Source organism: Vittaforma corneae (assembly GCF_000231115.1).
Source record: "Vittaforma corneae ATCC 50505 unplaced genomic scaffold supercont1.4, whole genome shotgun sequence".
NCBI classification, from domain to species: domain Eukaryota; kingdom Fungi; phylum Microsporidia; family Nosematidae; genus Vittaforma; species Vittaforma corneae.
The window spans coordinates 48706-65608 of NW_006889837.1; the positions used below are offsets into that span (position 1 = coordinate 48706).

The following is a 16903-nucleotide window of genomic DNA, read 5'->3' on the forward strand; positions in this document are numbered from 1 at the left end:
CGGAACGCTTCCCACAGCAATACTGTAGAACCTTAATGGTTAATATTTAAAATTAAATATATTTAATAAATTTATTGGTTTTCTACTGGCTATCTTCTTTCTCAGTGCTGCACAGTGGCACCAAAAATGAATACAGTTCTTCATTGCTCTTAACAACACTTCTGAAATCCTGTGCTTGGATCTTAGCTGATTCTCTTCTTTTTGCACTCTCTGCCATTTTGGATATAATCTGCTCAAAAAACATCTCCAAAGCCTTGCTGAGCACAACAGGAACAGTTATTGCTGCCTTTCCAACATCTTCGTTCTGCTGCATGATCTTTTTTATTCTTGAAAGTGGAAATCGTGTCTTTCGTTTCTTATGAAGATCATTCAAAGAGTGGTCCATTTTGATAAGGGTAGTGTGCTTAAAAAACATCTAACAAACAATGGCAAATGTTTACAATTCTAGTCCTAAGCCTTAAATAAACCATGCCCACTTTACACTGGGCTTCTGCAAAATCCTTTTTTTCAGTAGACAATGCGAAACCAATACTAAAACATCCATATGGCTGTAGAAGCATCAATACAACAACCACTGTATTGTTCTCTATAGCAATGCCTATGGCTTGATCACACACCACTAGAACACAACAAGCCTTATCTTGCGTGTTTACAGTTACTGGATAGTCATTCAGCATTTACCAGTTGTTGAACGATTAAATGATGTTTTACTCCTTTCTTCTCCTTTCTAATTTCAATTATCACCTGGTATGTTGCCCCTTAACATGGATAGAATGCAGACAGCTGATATGAGACAGGCGTTCGAGGAATTCATCCAGAAGAAAGAGCTGGAACTTGCTAGATTTAATATAAAAAGGAACCAAATCCCACATATCACCGAGTCCAGCTATTCCCATTCACCACTGATGAATTTTTCTGAAAGAATTAGGGCATACGGCGAAATGCCCATAAAAACGGTGCATAGCAGCAGAAATAGCTTTAAAAAATACACAAAACTGCTGGCTTTGCTTGTTCTTATTTGTGTATTTATCGTTTTGGCGCTAATGCTCGTCTAACCAACGACTGATTAAAATACTGTTTACAAAATAATGGCAAGACAGATTCCATTTCGTGTTTGTTGAATGTAATTGTATTTACTTTTGTTTTATTTAACCATTACCCTGGCATTATGCAATAAAACTGAGGATGCTTTGAAGTTCTTACAAGTTTTTGCTTTCTGATCCTTTGGTGGGTATACACACTTTTAGTTATGTGAAAGTGTTGCACCTAAAGAAGATCTTTTGCTAAGACATGTTTTACCCCTATGCCAATTGCTCAGATACTGATCTGTGTGCTAGGAATGTCCATGTGCCTTTATTCCTTGTCCCCGTGGGCCTTTCCTGTTGAACTCCACAACTACTTTACTTCGAAATATCTTGGCTATGGTTCCTTTTTAACATTCTGGAATATTTACTTTACTTTGATCACATTTGCATCCAAACTGGGATATTTGATGATCAAAAAACTGATAGGTATCGGCGCCTTTACATACTTTCTACATATTACCTTTTCATTTCTGTTTCCTCTTTCGCTCATACTTTCTATTATTGTCTTTCTTGGATATTGGCCACTGATGCTCATCAATTACAATAACTTTTATCCTGTCTTTTTGACTGAAAAGAACATTAGAAACCCCATGTTTACAGATCTTTGTCTACACCTTTTCCCTCTCTTGAGCCTTTCCCTGCTCAGAACAACAGCGAGGTTGAGCTGCTCACTGATTAATATATTTTTCATTTTCATAATTGGATTAGCATATGTAATATCAGCCAACTATGTATTTTACATTGAAGGTGCCTGGCCGTATCCGTTTATGGACACATTCGGATGGATAGAGGCCAATGTGCTGTTTGCGGGTGGCATAATCCTCAGTATTGGAATACTTTTGATTCTTCGTAAGGTCCAACCGAGTCGTCCTAGAAAGTAAAGGATAAAAATACACCAAAGCCATAAACAATAAAGCTGTTGTGTTATAAAAATACTGTGTAGAAGTAATTGTTGATGTATTCTTTAATAAATGCCCATACTATCTTACATTTTTTAAGGTTTACCAAATATGTGGCATGCCTGTCTTGCTTAGTTGACAAAATGCCATCTTACTTTGCTCTTTTCCTGTCAAAGCTTTTAATTTTTGATCTTGCTTCCTCAACAAGTGTTGATCTTTTCTCAATTTCCTCAAATTGGGGTAGACTAATGGAGCCTACAAAATCACTAAGATCACAGGAATTAAAGATGTGCTCGCATACTTGGCATGCTCTTGTTGAATCTATTGCATTGATTATCTCTATCACTTCCTTTGGTATATTTTTTGTGAGTTGTTCTTCTTCAAAGAGCTTCTTATCCATAAAGGAATGAAAATTTTTCATTGTTGATGAAAAGAAGCTTAATGGTACCTGTATCTCTTAACTTACAGTTTCCTGTCCTGAAGCCTGCACTATACACTTTAACAACCATGACAGTCTTTAAACTACTATTAAGGGGTAATTTATACTCGAAAGATGCATTTTTACACAGGCCTAACTAACTTTTTAAAATATTAGTTACTGGGTTTTGCAAATTTTTTAAAATTTTTATCTACGAGGCATTGCAAAAACATTAAAAGTCCCTGCCAGTAACGAGGCGTATTGTCTTTGATTAAAACCTCTCAACTGCCGCATTTATGATACTCTCGACAGTCCTTGTAGGTTGATCCGTTGAAGGCATGCAAAAACTTTCAAGTACAGCCACAAAGTTCAGCAGCAGTCCAACATAGCACAAATGATGAAAATGAATTGATTCGTTATGTTTTACCTAGAAAGGAGGGGTTTCTTTCATATCTTAAAAATAGTATACCATAAATGGGGCTGCAGACTTTATTTGAAATAAAGTTGTAAGTTTGACATTGATGGAATTGAAGTATGCTTAAATGCTTGGCATTTTTGATGCAAACATATCGAAGCATAAAATTATTGAAAGACAAACTACTTCTAAGCAGGTGTTGTGTGCAATACTTGAGCGATTAAAAAATTGGGATATTGAAAAATTAAATTGCCAGGTACTTTCACTTGTTGCTCATCTGCGAATAAAACGTCAATACGTCTTTTGGACGACTAATGCCATGTTCAGTATTTATTCTATATTTGTGGCTGTTGCAATAAAAGCGATAACCTAAACAGAGTTTACTGACGCTGATCAAAATAACGGTGACCAAAATATTAACGGTATAATTTTGATATTTAAGTCTCTTGTAAATTGATCAGACCATTCTTCGAGTACCCACCTTGGCAACGATTATGTTACTGTCTTTTGGTTCAAAGTTTATGATTTGTGCAGATTAATGAAAATAGTAAAATTTTTAGTCTTTCAATGATGATAAGAATCCTTAAAGACCACTTGCATTTATTTCCTACGGATTATGCATGGTACTAGAACTGTTTTGCTATGTTTACGGTACTGTACTTGATTTTTATATTTGATTTCGAGAAATTTTTAGACTTTTCTTAGGCAAATCGAATAGTGTCAAACGTATCATTGATAATCTCACTGAGTATAAAGTTTGTAATGTAAAAATGCACTGTCAACTTAAATATTTTATGGTGTTTCATGTATGTGAATTGGCATGTAACTAGAAGGTAAACATGTACTTGTGTTTGCAGGACTGCTGTTATTCTGTTCCTTTCCATTTTACAAAATCTGGTGATGAAAAGATTCAGCTTTAATCTAAAATCATTTCTGACATGAAAAATTTTCAAAATTTTTAAAGTATAAATATGTCCATGATAGAAACCAGTACTATGTACAAAAGAGGAGAATCAAAGCTAAGCCATATCATATTTGGCCTAGCAAAAATAATAGGGCCTATCGTGGTCTTAATCAGATCTGATGTCGTAATCAGTAGTAGCCTTTTGCCACCTCACATGCCTAATGAAGGAATGGTTTGTGGTCCATGGTTATTACAAAAAACTTCAGATAGCACCCAAAATTTATTATTGAGCGAATCATCGGACAGTTTGAGCAGTGGGCTTAGTTTTGAGGTTGATAATACATACAAAAGCCCAAATATCACCGTAAATGGAACAGAAGAAAACAACAGCATGTTAATTTCAACAAAGATGCCCAATGGATTACCACCAAAAGAAAATAGCAATTTGTTTAATGCTTGCAATACAGGAAGCGATGCTGATCCTAAAGTCTGTACACCTGACGATGCAGAATATTGGTCTGACATTAAAGATTTCCGCACTCACAGGTTTTCATCATTTTCAAAGCGAATATTCAGGATATTGCTTGAACATGTTTCAATCGATGAGCACACTGGCCAGGTTAAAGCTACATTGGATTCCAAGAAGAAAGGCTCTTCTTTGAAAAAATGCGATGCCAACTATTTGCATGATTTAAACAAGCTTAGTGAAATGTCTGGCACAGACAAATTAACCTCTGAAATTGTAAATAATATAAAAGACTTTCTGGTGTACTTAAAGAATGTTATATCCCACCATATGTCAAAAATTGAGTTTTTTAATCTCTGTCTGGAACAGGAAGATTGCATGCTAGGTTCTAGTGAAATTTATAGAATAGTGTCCATGTTTGATGTGTTTTATAGAGACACAAAGCTAAGGTCTGATGACAAAGAGAGAATAGATCGTCTTATTGAAGACCGCAACCCAAGTATTTTAATGAACCAAACATTACACTCGATGATTAAACAAAAATGTGAAAGAGAGCTTAAAGAATTAGAAAATGTACAAGACCGTACCCCACCTTCTGACAATGGACACAATAATCCTGTCGACGCAGTATCACAGTTTCATCAGCATTTAAACTTCCTCAGGCTTTTTGAGAGATGGAGAATGGCTGTTGAAAGAGTGAATGGTATAAAAGAACATGTCAAAAGCACTGATCAAACAGTCAAATTGACCAAAGATGATATTTACTATACAGAGTTCTCGTGGTTGGAAAGAATACAAAGAACCGATAACGTCCACGTTGAAATCAACGAAATGCCTCTCCTCATTCCAGCTGAGCTATTCCTACTTTCAAACATCACCACACTCACAGTTAACTTTCAAAAACCTTCAGAGGATGATAGTACTGCTTGCATAGAGAAGTATATAAAAGATCTAATTAAAAGCATATCCACGCTACCCAGACTAAGAAGGCTGGTATTGCTATTCAATAACATGCCGTTGATTTTGGAGAAGAGTTTGCCCTGCATACCTCAGTTGGAGGAGTTGGAAATGGACTATCCGTCTGACCTAAGTCAAACGACATGCGACGTACTAGCAAGATGGGTTGGAGGGTGCAGAAATCTGAGGAAATTTACAATATTGGAGTTTGGTCACGAGCGTATTCCAGAGAAGCTGAGAGGAGTTTTGAGTGCTATTAAGTTTCCTGTTTTTAGCATATCATTTTGCACGAAACAGAAGAAATTCTACATTTCTGAGGATGACATGTCTTTTTTGACGAAGTTACATGTGTTTTCTGTGCGTGCTAAGCAGCTGTACTTGCCTTTATGCTTCTTTGACCATTTTGCATGCCCAAAGAATGTTAGCATTGAAAAGAAAAAGAACTCCATGTGTAAAGTTACCCCAAAGCAATTCATTAGGAAAATGACAGCTTCACAGTTTACCTTTAAGGCAAAAAAAGAGTTAAATGGAGAGCAAAATGACAGCAATCCAACTGTAATTGAATGAATAATGTAAATAGCCGGTATTTTGTTTTAGGATTACTGCATTTTTAGTATTAACGTTAAATTTACTAACTCTCTGCAAATATTAAAAATTAAAACACCCTCTTTGAAGGGGGTTTGACAGTTTTTCTATCATTAATAATGGAAATCAACGGCAAATAAAGATAGCTTACTTTAATAAAGCAGGTTTATTTATTAGCGATCCCTACGGGATGAAAACGGCTTTTTCTTTGATTTTGATGGTTCTGTGTGTTTTGCATGTAACGAGAATGAAAATGACAATTCATCACAATCTAAAATACGCTTCCAGGCATGTGTTATGTCTTCGGCGCTTGTTGGATCAGAAATCCAAATGCATATTCTATAGTTTGCTTTCTCAGCATATACACATCCATTGATCCCCTTGAAGGGCTCTAATATACAGAATACAACTGTCTTTTTCCACAGTCCATGCAGCTTTTCCTTCAAGGCAGTGGGGATCTCCACTATTATTCGTCCCCCAGTCACGTTGTTTGGATCCTCCCACATTGGTGCTATATTCTGTCTAAAAAAGCTCAAGTCTAGAAAATTCTCCAATCCAGCAATCTCAGTCTGATCAAGAGTGTAGAGCAGCTCAGGGACTGTTTTTACTATGCATATCTGCTTTACACTGCTCGCCCAGTCTTTTTGTTGTTGTTCTATACTTGAAACTTGGTAGTATTTCCAGTTCGACTTTATCTCATCCATGGATGATAAAAAATTTCATTTTTTAAAGCAAAGCATGGTGTTTCGGCATTGGTTTTTCGTTTTACTAACAGTTTTATTATTTTCTTGCCTTATTTCAATGTTGCACATCAGTCTTGAAAAACTGCAGATTGTTAATGAGCAAGGATCGGTAAAAAGCAATATTGAAATCAACCATCTTTCATATCAGAAAGAAGAAACGTTACCACCACAGCTGTGGAAATTAAAACAATAGTTATGAGAGTATTGCTTGAAGCAATCAGCACTTGGAAATTTTTTATTAATTTATTTATACGCCTTTTATTACTTGAACTACGTCACTGTCATTCAATACGTGGTCCTTTCCAACTTTCTGCTTAGTGTGCTTTACAGAGCTACCCCAAACTATTGCATACTTGAATTTCTTAATTATATCCCTGTGAATGGCATTACAAAAATCCTCAACACTCCTCCTTTTAGATTTCAAAATTACTGGTTCATCGTAATCGATCGGTGATCCTTTGGGCTTAGGATAAATTCTTATCAGATCAAGATATTCCCAAATCTTCTTCAAAAGAGTATCGAAGTTCCAACCATGCTCCGCACTTATGGGAACGGTGTGAGGAATTCTAGAAATAATATCTAGCTCTTCAATACTTATTGAATCTATCTTGTTCAGAACGTATATCGCTGGAACGTACTTTCTGTTACCCTCGACTACATCAATCAAATCATCAATAGTAGCCTGCTCTGAAATATTAACATCAGCATTGTTTATCCTAAATTCATGGAGTACGCTTCGAACTAGCTCATGATCCAAGTCTCCTCCACAAACAGTAACGCCACCTCTCTCCTTTTTCGTAATTCTGATTTTCGGTGGCTGTCTATTCAACCTAATACCAGACGCCTCCAGTTCCTTTTCTATCACTTTCTTGTGCGTAATGGGTTTTGTAACGTCAAGGCATACGATGATGAGCGAGCATGTCTTTGCGACTGCGATTACCTGCCGTCCGCGTCCCTTTCCATCCTTGGCTCCTTCAATAATACCAGGAAGATCAAGTATTTGAATATTTGCTCCGTTGTATTTCACAACTCCCGGAATTGTGGTAAGTGTTGTAAATTCGTATGCAGCTACTTCGCTATAAACCCCTGTCAGCTTTGACATCAATGTACTCTTCCCCACGCTGGGAAACCCAACAAATCCTACTCTTGCAATTCCTGTTTTAGCAACATCAAAGCCTTCCCCAACTGTACCGGATCCTTTCTGTGGAGCAATTAATTCTCTTCGTAATTTGGCTAGCTTTGCTTTGAGCATTCCCAGATGAAATGATGTGGCTTTATTCTTTTGAGTTCTGGCCATTTCATCTTCTATTTCTTTTATTTTTTCAAGTGTTGAGCTCATTGGTCTTTGGGATTGTTAAAAAATTTGTTTTAACAAATAAACTTCCGATCTCATTAACGATAAATATCGGCAGATTTATGGTATGAATCGTGTTCTATTTACATTTTAATGTCGTTATTTCATATCGGAATTTCGTTGATCTAAAAAATTTTTAAGATCAAATTTGACTAGCACCGCTCATGCAACAAAACAGCAGATCCCTCAAAAATGGCAATGCGTTTGCCTAACCTTGCATCTCCTCCGTTTTTTAGTTTACTGCAATTAAAAAAATTGTGCAAATCAGTCTTTCTCACATTTTGAAAAACTTTTTTTTAAAGTTTTTTTAAGCCCATATGTCACATACTTTTTATTTCAAGATTACAAATAATACTGCTGCTCAGGACTTACTTTCAATCGGTTCAGCACTTAAAAGATGGCAAATATACGACAAGGAAACTTCATTGTCTTTTCTCTACTCCGAGATTGAAGAATGTTGGTTAATACGGGTGAACAGCGGTTGTTGCAAGATAAATAACCATACAGTCCATTCCACTTCAGAAAATGCCATCGTTGTGGAGAGAAGCGTCGATGTTGTTTTAAACGGTAACTCTTTTACATTTCACAATCAAAGAAACGCAAAAGGAATCTCAAAGATACTTGTACATAGCTTATTAAAGAGAAAGAATTTAAAACTTAAAACAGAAAACGTACTGCAAATAATTCACGATAACTGTGAATATTACCAAGATTTCTACTTTGTCTTGGATGCAATTAGAAAGAATAGAATGTTTAAGTATCGTTGTGGGGAAATAACCTTGGATATTGAACGTCTTTACACCGATCTGGCTATGAATCGCTCACCCATCATGGAATCTTTGAAATATGAAATAGACTATGGGTTTTCAAAGGATAAGCTTAAGTCTTTCAATATTTCAAGAATCTGGAATGGTTTAGAGTTTAATAAGATAGACACGATTAGAAAGAATCACACTGTAAAATGGCCTTCTCATAGATATTTACTCTATCTGCTTGGATCCTGTTCTGATTCTGAGAGTCTTAGTCCTAGCAAGGAGTTTCTACCCAGTCCACGATCGTCCTGTCGTTACATAAATTCATATCAGATAAAAGGGACACCAGAAATCAATGATAGTAAATTTAGGGGGCAATATTCAATTCAAGATAATGAATTTGGGTCGATTAGGGGAAATGCTATTGAGAATTCATACGACGAGACTTCATCCCATCACAGTCTGAATTACGATTTTACAAGCTTTGAAAATAGCTACGATGAGAATGAATTAAGCATAATGGAAAAAAGAAAACAGGTGAATGATGTTGAAAAGAGACACAAATATCGTTTTAAACTCAATCTACAGCCCGTTGTTGAAAACATAAACACTTTCAGTGATTCATCAGAGCACTCAACCATTACTCATATTAGCGATTTGACTCCAGAAACAAAGTATCAACTTAGAGATCTGTCACGTGGAAGTGCGTCTTGCATTGAGGATGGTTTTTTGTGTGAGAAAAATACAACAGCTTATTCGTATGTTCCTACCGTTAAAGAGAGGAAGGGACACAAGCACAGTAGCGTTTCAAGATATAACAACTTCCATAAAACAAGAAAGTTTTAGATGAGCATAAACTAATCACTAATGTTTATATTTATAAATAATATTTATTGTAATGGTTATTGCAGTGCTCTATTTAAACATTAGAGTAAGATTTGTGAATGGAAGTGTATAAAATGTAATATCAATAAAATTCGTTATGAGCTGTCATTAACATAATGTATTAACAATATTATGCATTTCATCAAGTAGTGATTGGTTATAACAGAATCGTTTTGTAATATTAACTTGCAGTACTAGCTTATAACACCCTCTCATTCAAGAGGATGATTGTAGCGTTGTTGTGTATTCTTTGAAATATTCAACCAAATCAAAACAATCACCATACTCCACATAGAATCTCCACCCCAACGACCATACTGGCATTTCCTTTTCTTTTCTGATTATTAAATACCCATTCATTTTGTATTGATCAAAAAATTCAAGAATGTTAACACCCTTAAAATACGGACATACACGAAGACTTCCTAGTTTCGACTCTTCAAATTGGTTGTTTTCCAGCTGAATAGCTGCGAACACTACAAATAATCTCTTTTCTTCTAAAGTTGGAATTGTCTTTGCCTTTTTGGTATGTTCTATGCACATTTTTCTTAAAAAGACCTTCTTTGCTTCGCTTAATGGCACAAGTTCATTTTGGGATATTCCTACTATCTCAAGTCCCAAAGAGTGCAAAAACTCAGGCATTCTAGACAAGACATTGTCAATTGTTCGCATAGGAAGACCAAGAAGATCTTTGAACTCTTCCTTTGGAACTGCTCTGCATTTGTGTTGATTTTCTATCAAATGCCTAGTTATTTTGCCAAAGTACTCTTCACTTTCCATTATGGGTGTATAAAAATTAGTTCAAAATTCACTAAAATTAGTCTTAACCCATTTACCACCGAAGTAGAATACAAGAACGGTAAAACAATAACGACGATTAGAAATGGGTGAGTTTCATAATTAAATACGTCTATAAAATTAAAACCGACTGTATACTCTTTTCATGCATTTCTTTCTATGCTTGATTTTTCTCATTTTTTTCCTGCCCAATGGATATTGAGAACATTTTTCCAACCATAAAGGATGCACACGCATATTTAAAGCACAGAAACTACGCCTCTGCACTCCAAGTATACGTAGACATTCTAAATGATGTAGAAGAGGACTCCGAGGAGTATTCTCATATACTTTTGGAGTATGCACAGTGTCTCGTTGAAAATGTAATGCATCAATCTGAAATGAACTATAAAAAGATACTTCAGACAAGGAATCCACAGGATGAAGGAGAAATAGAAGAAGACTTGGAGAATTGCTGGGTCTGTCTTGAGACATGTCGTCTTCATTTCACTGATCTGAATAACCGATCTAAGCTTGCAGAGGTATACAAGGGATTAGGCGATGTCCTATGTTTAAAGAACTGTTTTGATGAGGGGAAGCTGGAGTACTTAAAGGCCATTGATAATTGTGATGATGACTCATTAACAGCGGAAATTCTGGAATGTATAGCAGAATGTTACAGAAATATGAAAATGTACGATGATTCTATTGGATATTACAAACAGGTGGTTGAAATGTACACCAAGCTTGGAATGAATAAAGAAGCAGAAGAGTGCATGAATCTTATTGAAGGTCTAACAACATTGGCAAATAGAGAAGATGAGGAATATGAAAGTACTCAGGATTCTGATGCTGAGCCTGTAAATATTAACCATTTGAAGAAGAGTAAATTTATGTGAAACCTTTATTTATATTATTTACTCCCCTGTCTATTTAGCATTTTTAAGTAGTCATTTTTACTTATCATTTCATTCAATGTATCCGTCTATTTTAACTACTATTTATTTTAATCGCTTCATTGCTTGGACTATAAATTTTGCTTATTTTCTATCCTTATGGAAGCTGATGAAATCGAAGTATTCAAGCAGAAAAAACTCTTGAAATTTCTTCGTGATGTAAGAGGAAATGGTACAAGCATGATTTCAATCATCATTCCTCCAAAAGAACAACTTTGTAGGACCGTTCAAATGTTGACAGATGAATATGGAACTGCCACAAATATTAAGAGTAGAGTGAATAGATTGAGTGTCTTAACTGCAATCTCATCTGCACAGGCTAAGCTAAAGACCATTAGCAAAACACCCAAAAATGGATTGGCATTGTATGTTGGTGAGATTCTCACACAGGATAACAAAGAAAAGAAGATAGCATATGCTATTGAGCCTATAAAACCAATAAATACCAGTCTGTATATGTGTGATAGTAGGTTTCATGTAGAAGACGTCTTGGCACTTTTTGAGGACGATACAAAGTATGGATTTGTTGTCATAGATGGCCATGGCGCTATATTTGCTACTCTTCAGGGCAATATTCAAACTATTTTGCAACAGATTACTGTTGATTTACCTAAAAAGCATGGTAGAGGTGGGCAGAGCTCAGTTAGATTTGCTAGGCTTAGAGTTGAGAAGAGACAAGCATACGTTAAAAAAGTTGCAGAGATCTGCACAAATGTTTTTATAACTAACTCAGTCTCGAATGTTGAAGGTATTATTCTTGCGGGGCATTCTGATTTGAAAAATGAATTAAACTCAATAATTGATCAGAGATTGGCCGTTATCAAAACGGTTGATACCAATTACAGTGGTAAGAATGGTTTGAATCAGGCGATTGAATTGTGTGAGGACGTACTAAAGGACGTTAGATTTTCCAAAGAAAAAAAGGTTTTACAAAAATTTTTTGATGAGCTTAATCTAAATACAGGAATGTATTGTTATGGGTTTAAGGCAACGATTGGATGCCTTGAATCAGGGGCGATAGACACACTGATTGTCTGGGAAAATCTAGATTCAGAGTACGAAGATACGCTCTTTATAGATTGGATTGCAGAAAACTACAAGAACTATGGCTGTAAACTTGTGTTTGTGAGTGATAAAAGTGGGGAAGGAACGCAGTTTGTAGAAGGTTTTGGAGGGTTAGGTGGAATTCTTCGATATAAGATTGATATAGAGACATTTGACGAAGAAGAGGAGTTGAGCTCATTTTCAGCGGAGGATGATATCTTTTAATTAAAAATTAATAAATTATTTTAAATTGACATAACGAGATATCTAACAATATACAAAAATCTATCATTTTAGCTAGCCACGGATGTGAAATAGATGCATTTTACAAGTGTTTATTGAGTTTGTGTATTTCATCGTGCTCTATCTTTGGAACTTTAATGTGTTTATATTTTAACTATAATGATTTTTGTGCCAGCTGGTATGTGAGCGAGTTCGGGGTGTTTTTCATAATTAGCATGGCATTCATGCTTCTCCCTTATTCTACAGTAAAGGTAGTGGGGTTTTGTTTTCATTTTGCTTGTTATTTTTGGATCTAGAAAGTATAACTGACCGTCGTTGCTCTGATAAAATATTGAATTCTCCACTTTTTTACTTATTGAAATAAGCTCTACTTCACCTAACAGTGACTCTTCAAAATATTCTAACGAAAACGGATGTTCGTAGAAGTTGATGGATTCAGAGTTGGATACTTCAGCAGTACAGCATTTCCTAAGAAGTATGTAGTCCTCAATCTCCTGTGTAAAGAAAAACTGTGCTGGTTTGTAGATCCAGAAAAATTCTGCACACATCGGACAATTGTTGGTATACTCGGTACATACTGAAATACACAAATGGCAATAGCAATGTCCACATGGCAATACCTGTGGATTTTCAAAGTAATTCAAACAAATAGGACAGTCTGTTACGTACCTCACAAAATAGTACTCTGCATTTTTGAATGCCTTCTCAATTTTTTTATTTTTGTAGACTGGCCTTTTATCTAGCTTTGTCATGGGAATTTCAAAAAATAAACAAAATTTTCATTTATTTGATATTATTTATGAAATTCAAATATTGATCAATGCGGTCTATTTTAAAGATGTGCTGTAAGTAGGAATACTCAAGTAAATAAAGGGCATTTACATTATATTGATAGGATGTAATATCAATAGTGAATCTATGTGGATGTTAAATAAATGAGAATCTGTCACAAGTATTAACGTTCCTTTAATATTACTTTTGATGCTATATGGATAATGTTGTAAAGAAGACTGCAGCAGTATTTTATAAGGAATGTACAGCACTTCTAACAATGCTGTTTGGCTATTCTGCCGTCTTTCTTATGAATATAATAATTTTGGTCACTTACATTTTTACCCACAGTCCATGAAGAAAGAAGTTTTCCGACTATTCACCATAGAAAATGGAATTATGCTTTCAGCACCTGTGCTAGAATATATTTCAAATAATTTTAAGGATATTGACAGCATACATGCCCTTCTTAAATCTTTCCAAGCAAGGTTTAACACAGCTTCACTCTCTTTGGACCAAGTAAAGGAACTCAGCATGCAACCAAATAATAAAAGTGGTAAGGAAAGAGCATTTAATAATTTAGAACTAAAAACGTTTAAGTATTGTTCTGTGGATTTTTATAAATGCTTTCAAGACCTATCCTTACGCTTACGTGTAAATGCCATTTCATTATCTCTACTGCAGGAAGGTGTTGAAAAGGTGATCTTTGGAATATTTTCTAGAAGTAGAAATGGTAAGTATTTGATTGAAGATGACTATGATGTGATAGAAGTTGATTTGAGTGATGTGCAAAGTGATGGTTTTCTATTTGAAAATATGTTTGTGGGGCTAAAAGGGATAAAATCTGGGGATTTTAAGGTTAAGGAGCTAATTTTACCAAAATATCCTGTGCACATTCCTTCTAACAATCTTGAATTAATCAAAAATGCAAAAATATGTGTGTTTGGGTGTTTTGATGGTGAATTTGAGTTTGTAAAGACGGTATTGTCTATTGAAACTCCAGATTTCTGCATCGTCTCAGTGAAAAATTCCATAAATGGCTCTGCTTTTGAGGAGTTATGCTCTAATGTGATTATTTGTCCTTCTAGATTTGATGCTGAGTATATTCCGTTTAATCTAAACAACATTTCAAATCCATTTTTGATCAACATTTTTAACAATCTGATAGGCTTTATTGATTATAATCTTTTTGAGCATAGAAAAAATGGTATGGTTTTTAACAATAATCACATAGAATCCTTTTTGAAGTCGATACTTTCACAAGGCTCCATCTGCCCGTTTGCTGGGTCTGACTTTTCTGTACCATATTTTCCTAGCATAATGATTATTTCCCAAGATTTTCATCCACTTGTTTTGGATGTCGAAGGTATCAAATTTATAAGTCTTCCTCCAGTCAAGGAGAAGTGCTATGCAGTTCTAGATTTTAATAACGATTTATTTGAAGTCAAATGTTTTTAATAAGCTTAAATATTTACGTTACAGCTATTACAATAATTTACTATTAGCATATACGCTATCTTGTATTGAATTGATTGTACTATGAAACTTCCAATATTCTATTTGATTGGTATATTTTAATGTTGGTTTTAGCCATACTGCACACATGCCATTAATATCCATCAGTTGGTCAACATACCAAGCTTTAATTTCTAATGATAGACAATGGTGTAGGGCTATTTATTTAAATGAAATTGCTTTAATTGTAAGCATCTTGTAAAAATTTGAAATTGTTGTAACCCTCAAAAGAATCGTCATGGAATTTTTACTCAACTTTATTTGTGATTCAAAAGAAAAGACCGAGATCATAGCTAGACAAACTATCTTACAAAGTACTTTAAAACAGATACTAAAATATCTTAAAAGACTTCCAAGAGCAGTAATATTCTTGAAAAAAGTAGGGAAAAAGGAAGCACCTGGATACTATGACGTTATCAAGAATCCAATGGATCTTGGAACCATGGCAAAGAAATTACCCTTATACAGAAGCTTGGATGAATTTAGAGATGATATTGATCTGATCATAAATAACTGCATGATCTATAATGCAGGGATTGAATATTACATTGAGTGTGCTAATGACCTTAGAGCAGAGGCCAATGCTCTTTTAATGAAGCATCAAAAAGTTTTTGCTAAAGATCCCCAGCCATTTACAATTGAAGGTCTCGAAATTGTTGATTGTACACCACAACTCAGAAATACTATTTTGAAATACCTAAAGCTTGTTGGCTTTGAAGCTGCAGATAAACGATGTCTTGATATTCTCTGTGATGTGTTGAAATACAGACTATGCAATTACATTAAGCTTTCAACCAGTGAAGAGTGGATATAACTATGTTATTTGTAAAAATGTGAATTAAATGATGAACTAACAATTAAATGATTATGCTGTTGACATTTAAGCTTAAAAATAGAATGTAATATGTCCCAATTTAAATCATTAAATGAGGTTAATTTAATATATTATATTGTAATATATAAATTTAAAACTGTCTTTAGGAATAAATAGATCTCTTTGAGTCCAAACTTTGAATCTCCAGCCACTCGATCGTAGAAAATAATGGAAACTTCTGCAATTTGGCATTTCATTTTTTCTGCTCTTGCAATTAGTTCTAATTGAATTCCAAATCCTTTACATGTTGATTTTGAGAGAATAGTTTTCAGTACTTCGGTGCGATAACACCTAAAACTTCCTGTCAGATCTGATGATTTCAACCCAAGTACATATTTTGCTAGGTTATTTGCAACTGCTGAGATAAACTTTCTTTTAAATGACCATCTAGATACCATCCCTGACTTTGAGTATCTTGTACCTGTGACTATATCGTATTTATTATGTGATGTTGCCTGACTGAACATTTGAAAAATAGAAAATGGGTCATGTTGAAGATCTGCATCAAGAATTACGGTGTATTCATACTTACAGAATTCAAGTCCTTTCATGTATGAATTTCCTAATCCAGATTTACATTTTTCATCTACTATTTTAATATTTGGATGGTTTAATTTTTTTACAATGTTGGATGTTCCATCTGGGCTGTTTCCATCAACCACAATAATTAAAAATGGTACAGCCAGTTTTTCTAATGTGGTTATAACCATTCCTAGCATTGGACAAATGTTATTCACTTCATTATATGTTGATATAAGAACATTAATCATGGGTATTGTTTAAAAGGAAATTTTACCTTTGTGATTTTGATAAACAAATAAATTTTAATTTAGAGTTTGCTGATGGTGATTAAATAGAAAAATGATTGTGGCTGTGTAACAATGCTAGAAATATTATCCTTGTAATATTAGGCATTGATGGTATTTTGACTATTGGCATCCTATATATGTATTATCTCTGAAAAGCACGAGACATACAGTGTGGTAGTTATAAGGGATGTTGATATGATACAATTTGCGACTGGTTAAAAGTGATGAATGAGTAAATAATGCTTTCATTTAATTTTATTTTAGTCAGTTGATTATCTAGTATAAATAAACTTAAAATCGAATGACATTGAAACATATTTGATTTATACTTTGAAAGCTTATGAGATTTTTTCCAAAAGATAATTGATAAATTAAAAAATTTGCATGGATGATTTTGAGTCATGTCAAAATGATGTTCGGTTGTATTGAACACTATCCATTTTACCGACTC

General features: G+C 34.5%; 13 protein-coding genes across 13 annotated transcripts; 7 read left to right on the top strand and 6 right to left on the bottom strand.

The window, feature by feature from the left end:
* Positions 1 to 82: 82 nt before the first annotated feature.
* Positions 83 to 385, bottom strand: VICG_00657 (uncharacterized protein; the record flags this gene model as incomplete). The annotated part of the gene is made up of 1 exon (XM_007604047.1): positions 83 to 385. The coding sequence occupies one exon, from the start codon at positions 383 to 385 to the stop codon at positions 83 to 85; it is 303 nt and encodes a 100-aa protein (XP_007604109.1).
* Positions 386 to 1303: 918 nt separating this feature from the next.
* On the top strand, positions 1304 to 1966 carry VICG_00658 (uncharacterized protein; the record flags this gene model as incomplete). The annotated part of the gene is made up of 1 exon (XM_007604048.1): positions 1304 to 1966. One exon carries the CDS (start codon positions 1304 to 1306, stop codon positions 1964 to 1966), a length of 663 nt encoding a protein of 220 aa, XP_007604110.1.
* A 1822-nt stretch (positions 1967 to 3788) lies between these two features.
* Positions 3789 to 5711, top strand: VICG_00659 (uncharacterized protein; the record flags this gene model as incomplete). Its single annotated transcript, XM_007604049.1, has 1 exon — positions 3789 to 5711. The coding sequence occupies one exon, from the start codon at positions 3789 to 3791 to the stop codon at positions 5709 to 5711; it is 1923 nt and encodes a 640-aa protein (XP_007604111.1).
* A 191-nt stretch (positions 5712 to 5902) lies between these two features.
* VICG_00660 (uncharacterized protein) lies at positions 5903 to 6433 on the bottom strand (the record flags this gene model as incomplete). Its single annotated transcript, XM_007604050.1, has 1 exon — positions 5903 to 6433. The coding sequence occupies one exon, from the start codon at positions 6431 to 6433 to the stop codon at positions 5903 to 5905; it is 531 nt and encodes a 176-aa protein (XP_007604112.1).
* A 286-nt stretch (positions 6434 to 6719) lies between these two features.
* VICG_00661 (developmentally-regulated GTP-binding protein 1) lies at positions 6720 to 7811 on the bottom strand (the record flags this gene model as incomplete). The annotated part of the gene is made up of 1 exon (XM_007604051.1): positions 6720 to 7811. The coding sequence occupies one exon, from the start codon at positions 7809 to 7811 to the stop codon at positions 6720 to 6722; it is 1092 nt and encodes a 363-aa protein (XP_007604113.1).
* A 332-nt stretch (positions 7812 to 8143) lies between these two features.
* On the top strand, positions 8144 to 9424 carry VICG_00662 (uncharacterized protein; the record flags this gene model as incomplete). Its single annotated transcript, XM_007604052.1, has 1 exon — positions 8144 to 9424. One exon carries the CDS (start codon positions 8144 to 8146, stop codon positions 9422 to 9424), a length of 1281 nt encoding a protein of 426 aa, XP_007604114.1.
* Positions 9425 to 9679: 255 nt separating this feature from the next.
* On the bottom strand, positions 9680 to 10243 carry VICG_00663 (uncharacterized protein; the record flags this gene model as incomplete). Its single annotated transcript, XM_007604053.1, has 1 exon — positions 9680 to 10243. One exon carries the CDS (start codon positions 10241 to 10243, stop codon positions 9680 to 9682), a length of 564 nt encoding a protein of 187 aa, XP_007604115.1.
* A 209-nt stretch (positions 10244 to 10452) lies between these two features.
* VICG_00664 (uncharacterized protein) lies at positions 10453 to 11139 on the top strand (the record flags this gene model as incomplete). Its single annotated transcript, XM_007604054.1, has 1 exon — positions 10453 to 11139. The coding sequence occupies one exon, from the start codon at positions 10453 to 10455 to the stop codon at positions 11137 to 11139; it is 687 nt and encodes a 228-aa protein (XP_007604116.1).
* A 156-nt stretch (positions 11140 to 11295) lies between these two features.
* Positions 11296 to 12465, top strand: VICG_00665 (peptide chain release factor eRF/aRF, subunit 1; the record flags this gene model as incomplete). The annotated part of the gene is made up of 1 exon (XM_007604055.1): positions 11296 to 12465. One exon carries the CDS (start codon positions 11296 to 11298, stop codon positions 12463 to 12465), a length of 1170 nt encoding a protein of 389 aa, XP_007604117.1.
* Positions 12466 to 12626: 161 nt separating this feature from the next.
* Positions 12627 to 13235, bottom strand: VICG_00666 (uncharacterized protein; the record flags this gene model as incomplete). Its single annotated transcript, XM_007604056.1, has 1 exon — positions 12627 to 13235. One exon carries the CDS (start codon positions 13233 to 13235, stop codon positions 12627 to 12629), a length of 609 nt encoding a protein of 202 aa, XP_007604118.1.
* Positions 13236 to 13608: 373 nt separating this feature from the next.
* On the top strand, positions 13609 to 14712 carry VICG_00667 (uncharacterized protein; the record flags this gene model as incomplete). The annotated part of the gene is made up of 1 exon (XM_007604057.1): positions 13609 to 14712. One exon carries the CDS (start codon positions 13609 to 13611, stop codon positions 14710 to 14712), a length of 1104 nt encoding a protein of 367 aa, XP_007604119.1.
* A 295-nt stretch (positions 14713 to 15007) lies between these two features.
* Positions 15008 to 15583, top strand: VICG_00668 (uncharacterized protein; the record flags this gene model as incomplete). The annotated part of the gene is made up of 1 exon (XM_007604058.1): positions 15008 to 15583. The coding sequence occupies one exon, from the start codon at positions 15008 to 15010 to the stop codon at positions 15581 to 15583; it is 576 nt and encodes a 191-aa protein (XP_007604120.1).
* Positions 15584 to 15714: 131 nt separating this feature from the next.
* On the bottom strand, positions 15715 to 16413 carry VICG_00669 (uncharacterized protein; the record flags this gene model as incomplete). The annotated part of the gene is made up of 1 exon (XM_007604059.1): positions 15715 to 16413. One exon carries the CDS (start codon positions 16411 to 16413, stop codon positions 15715 to 15717), a length of 699 nt encoding a protein of 232 aa, XP_007604121.1.
* Positions 16414 to 16903: the final 490 nt, after the last annotated feature.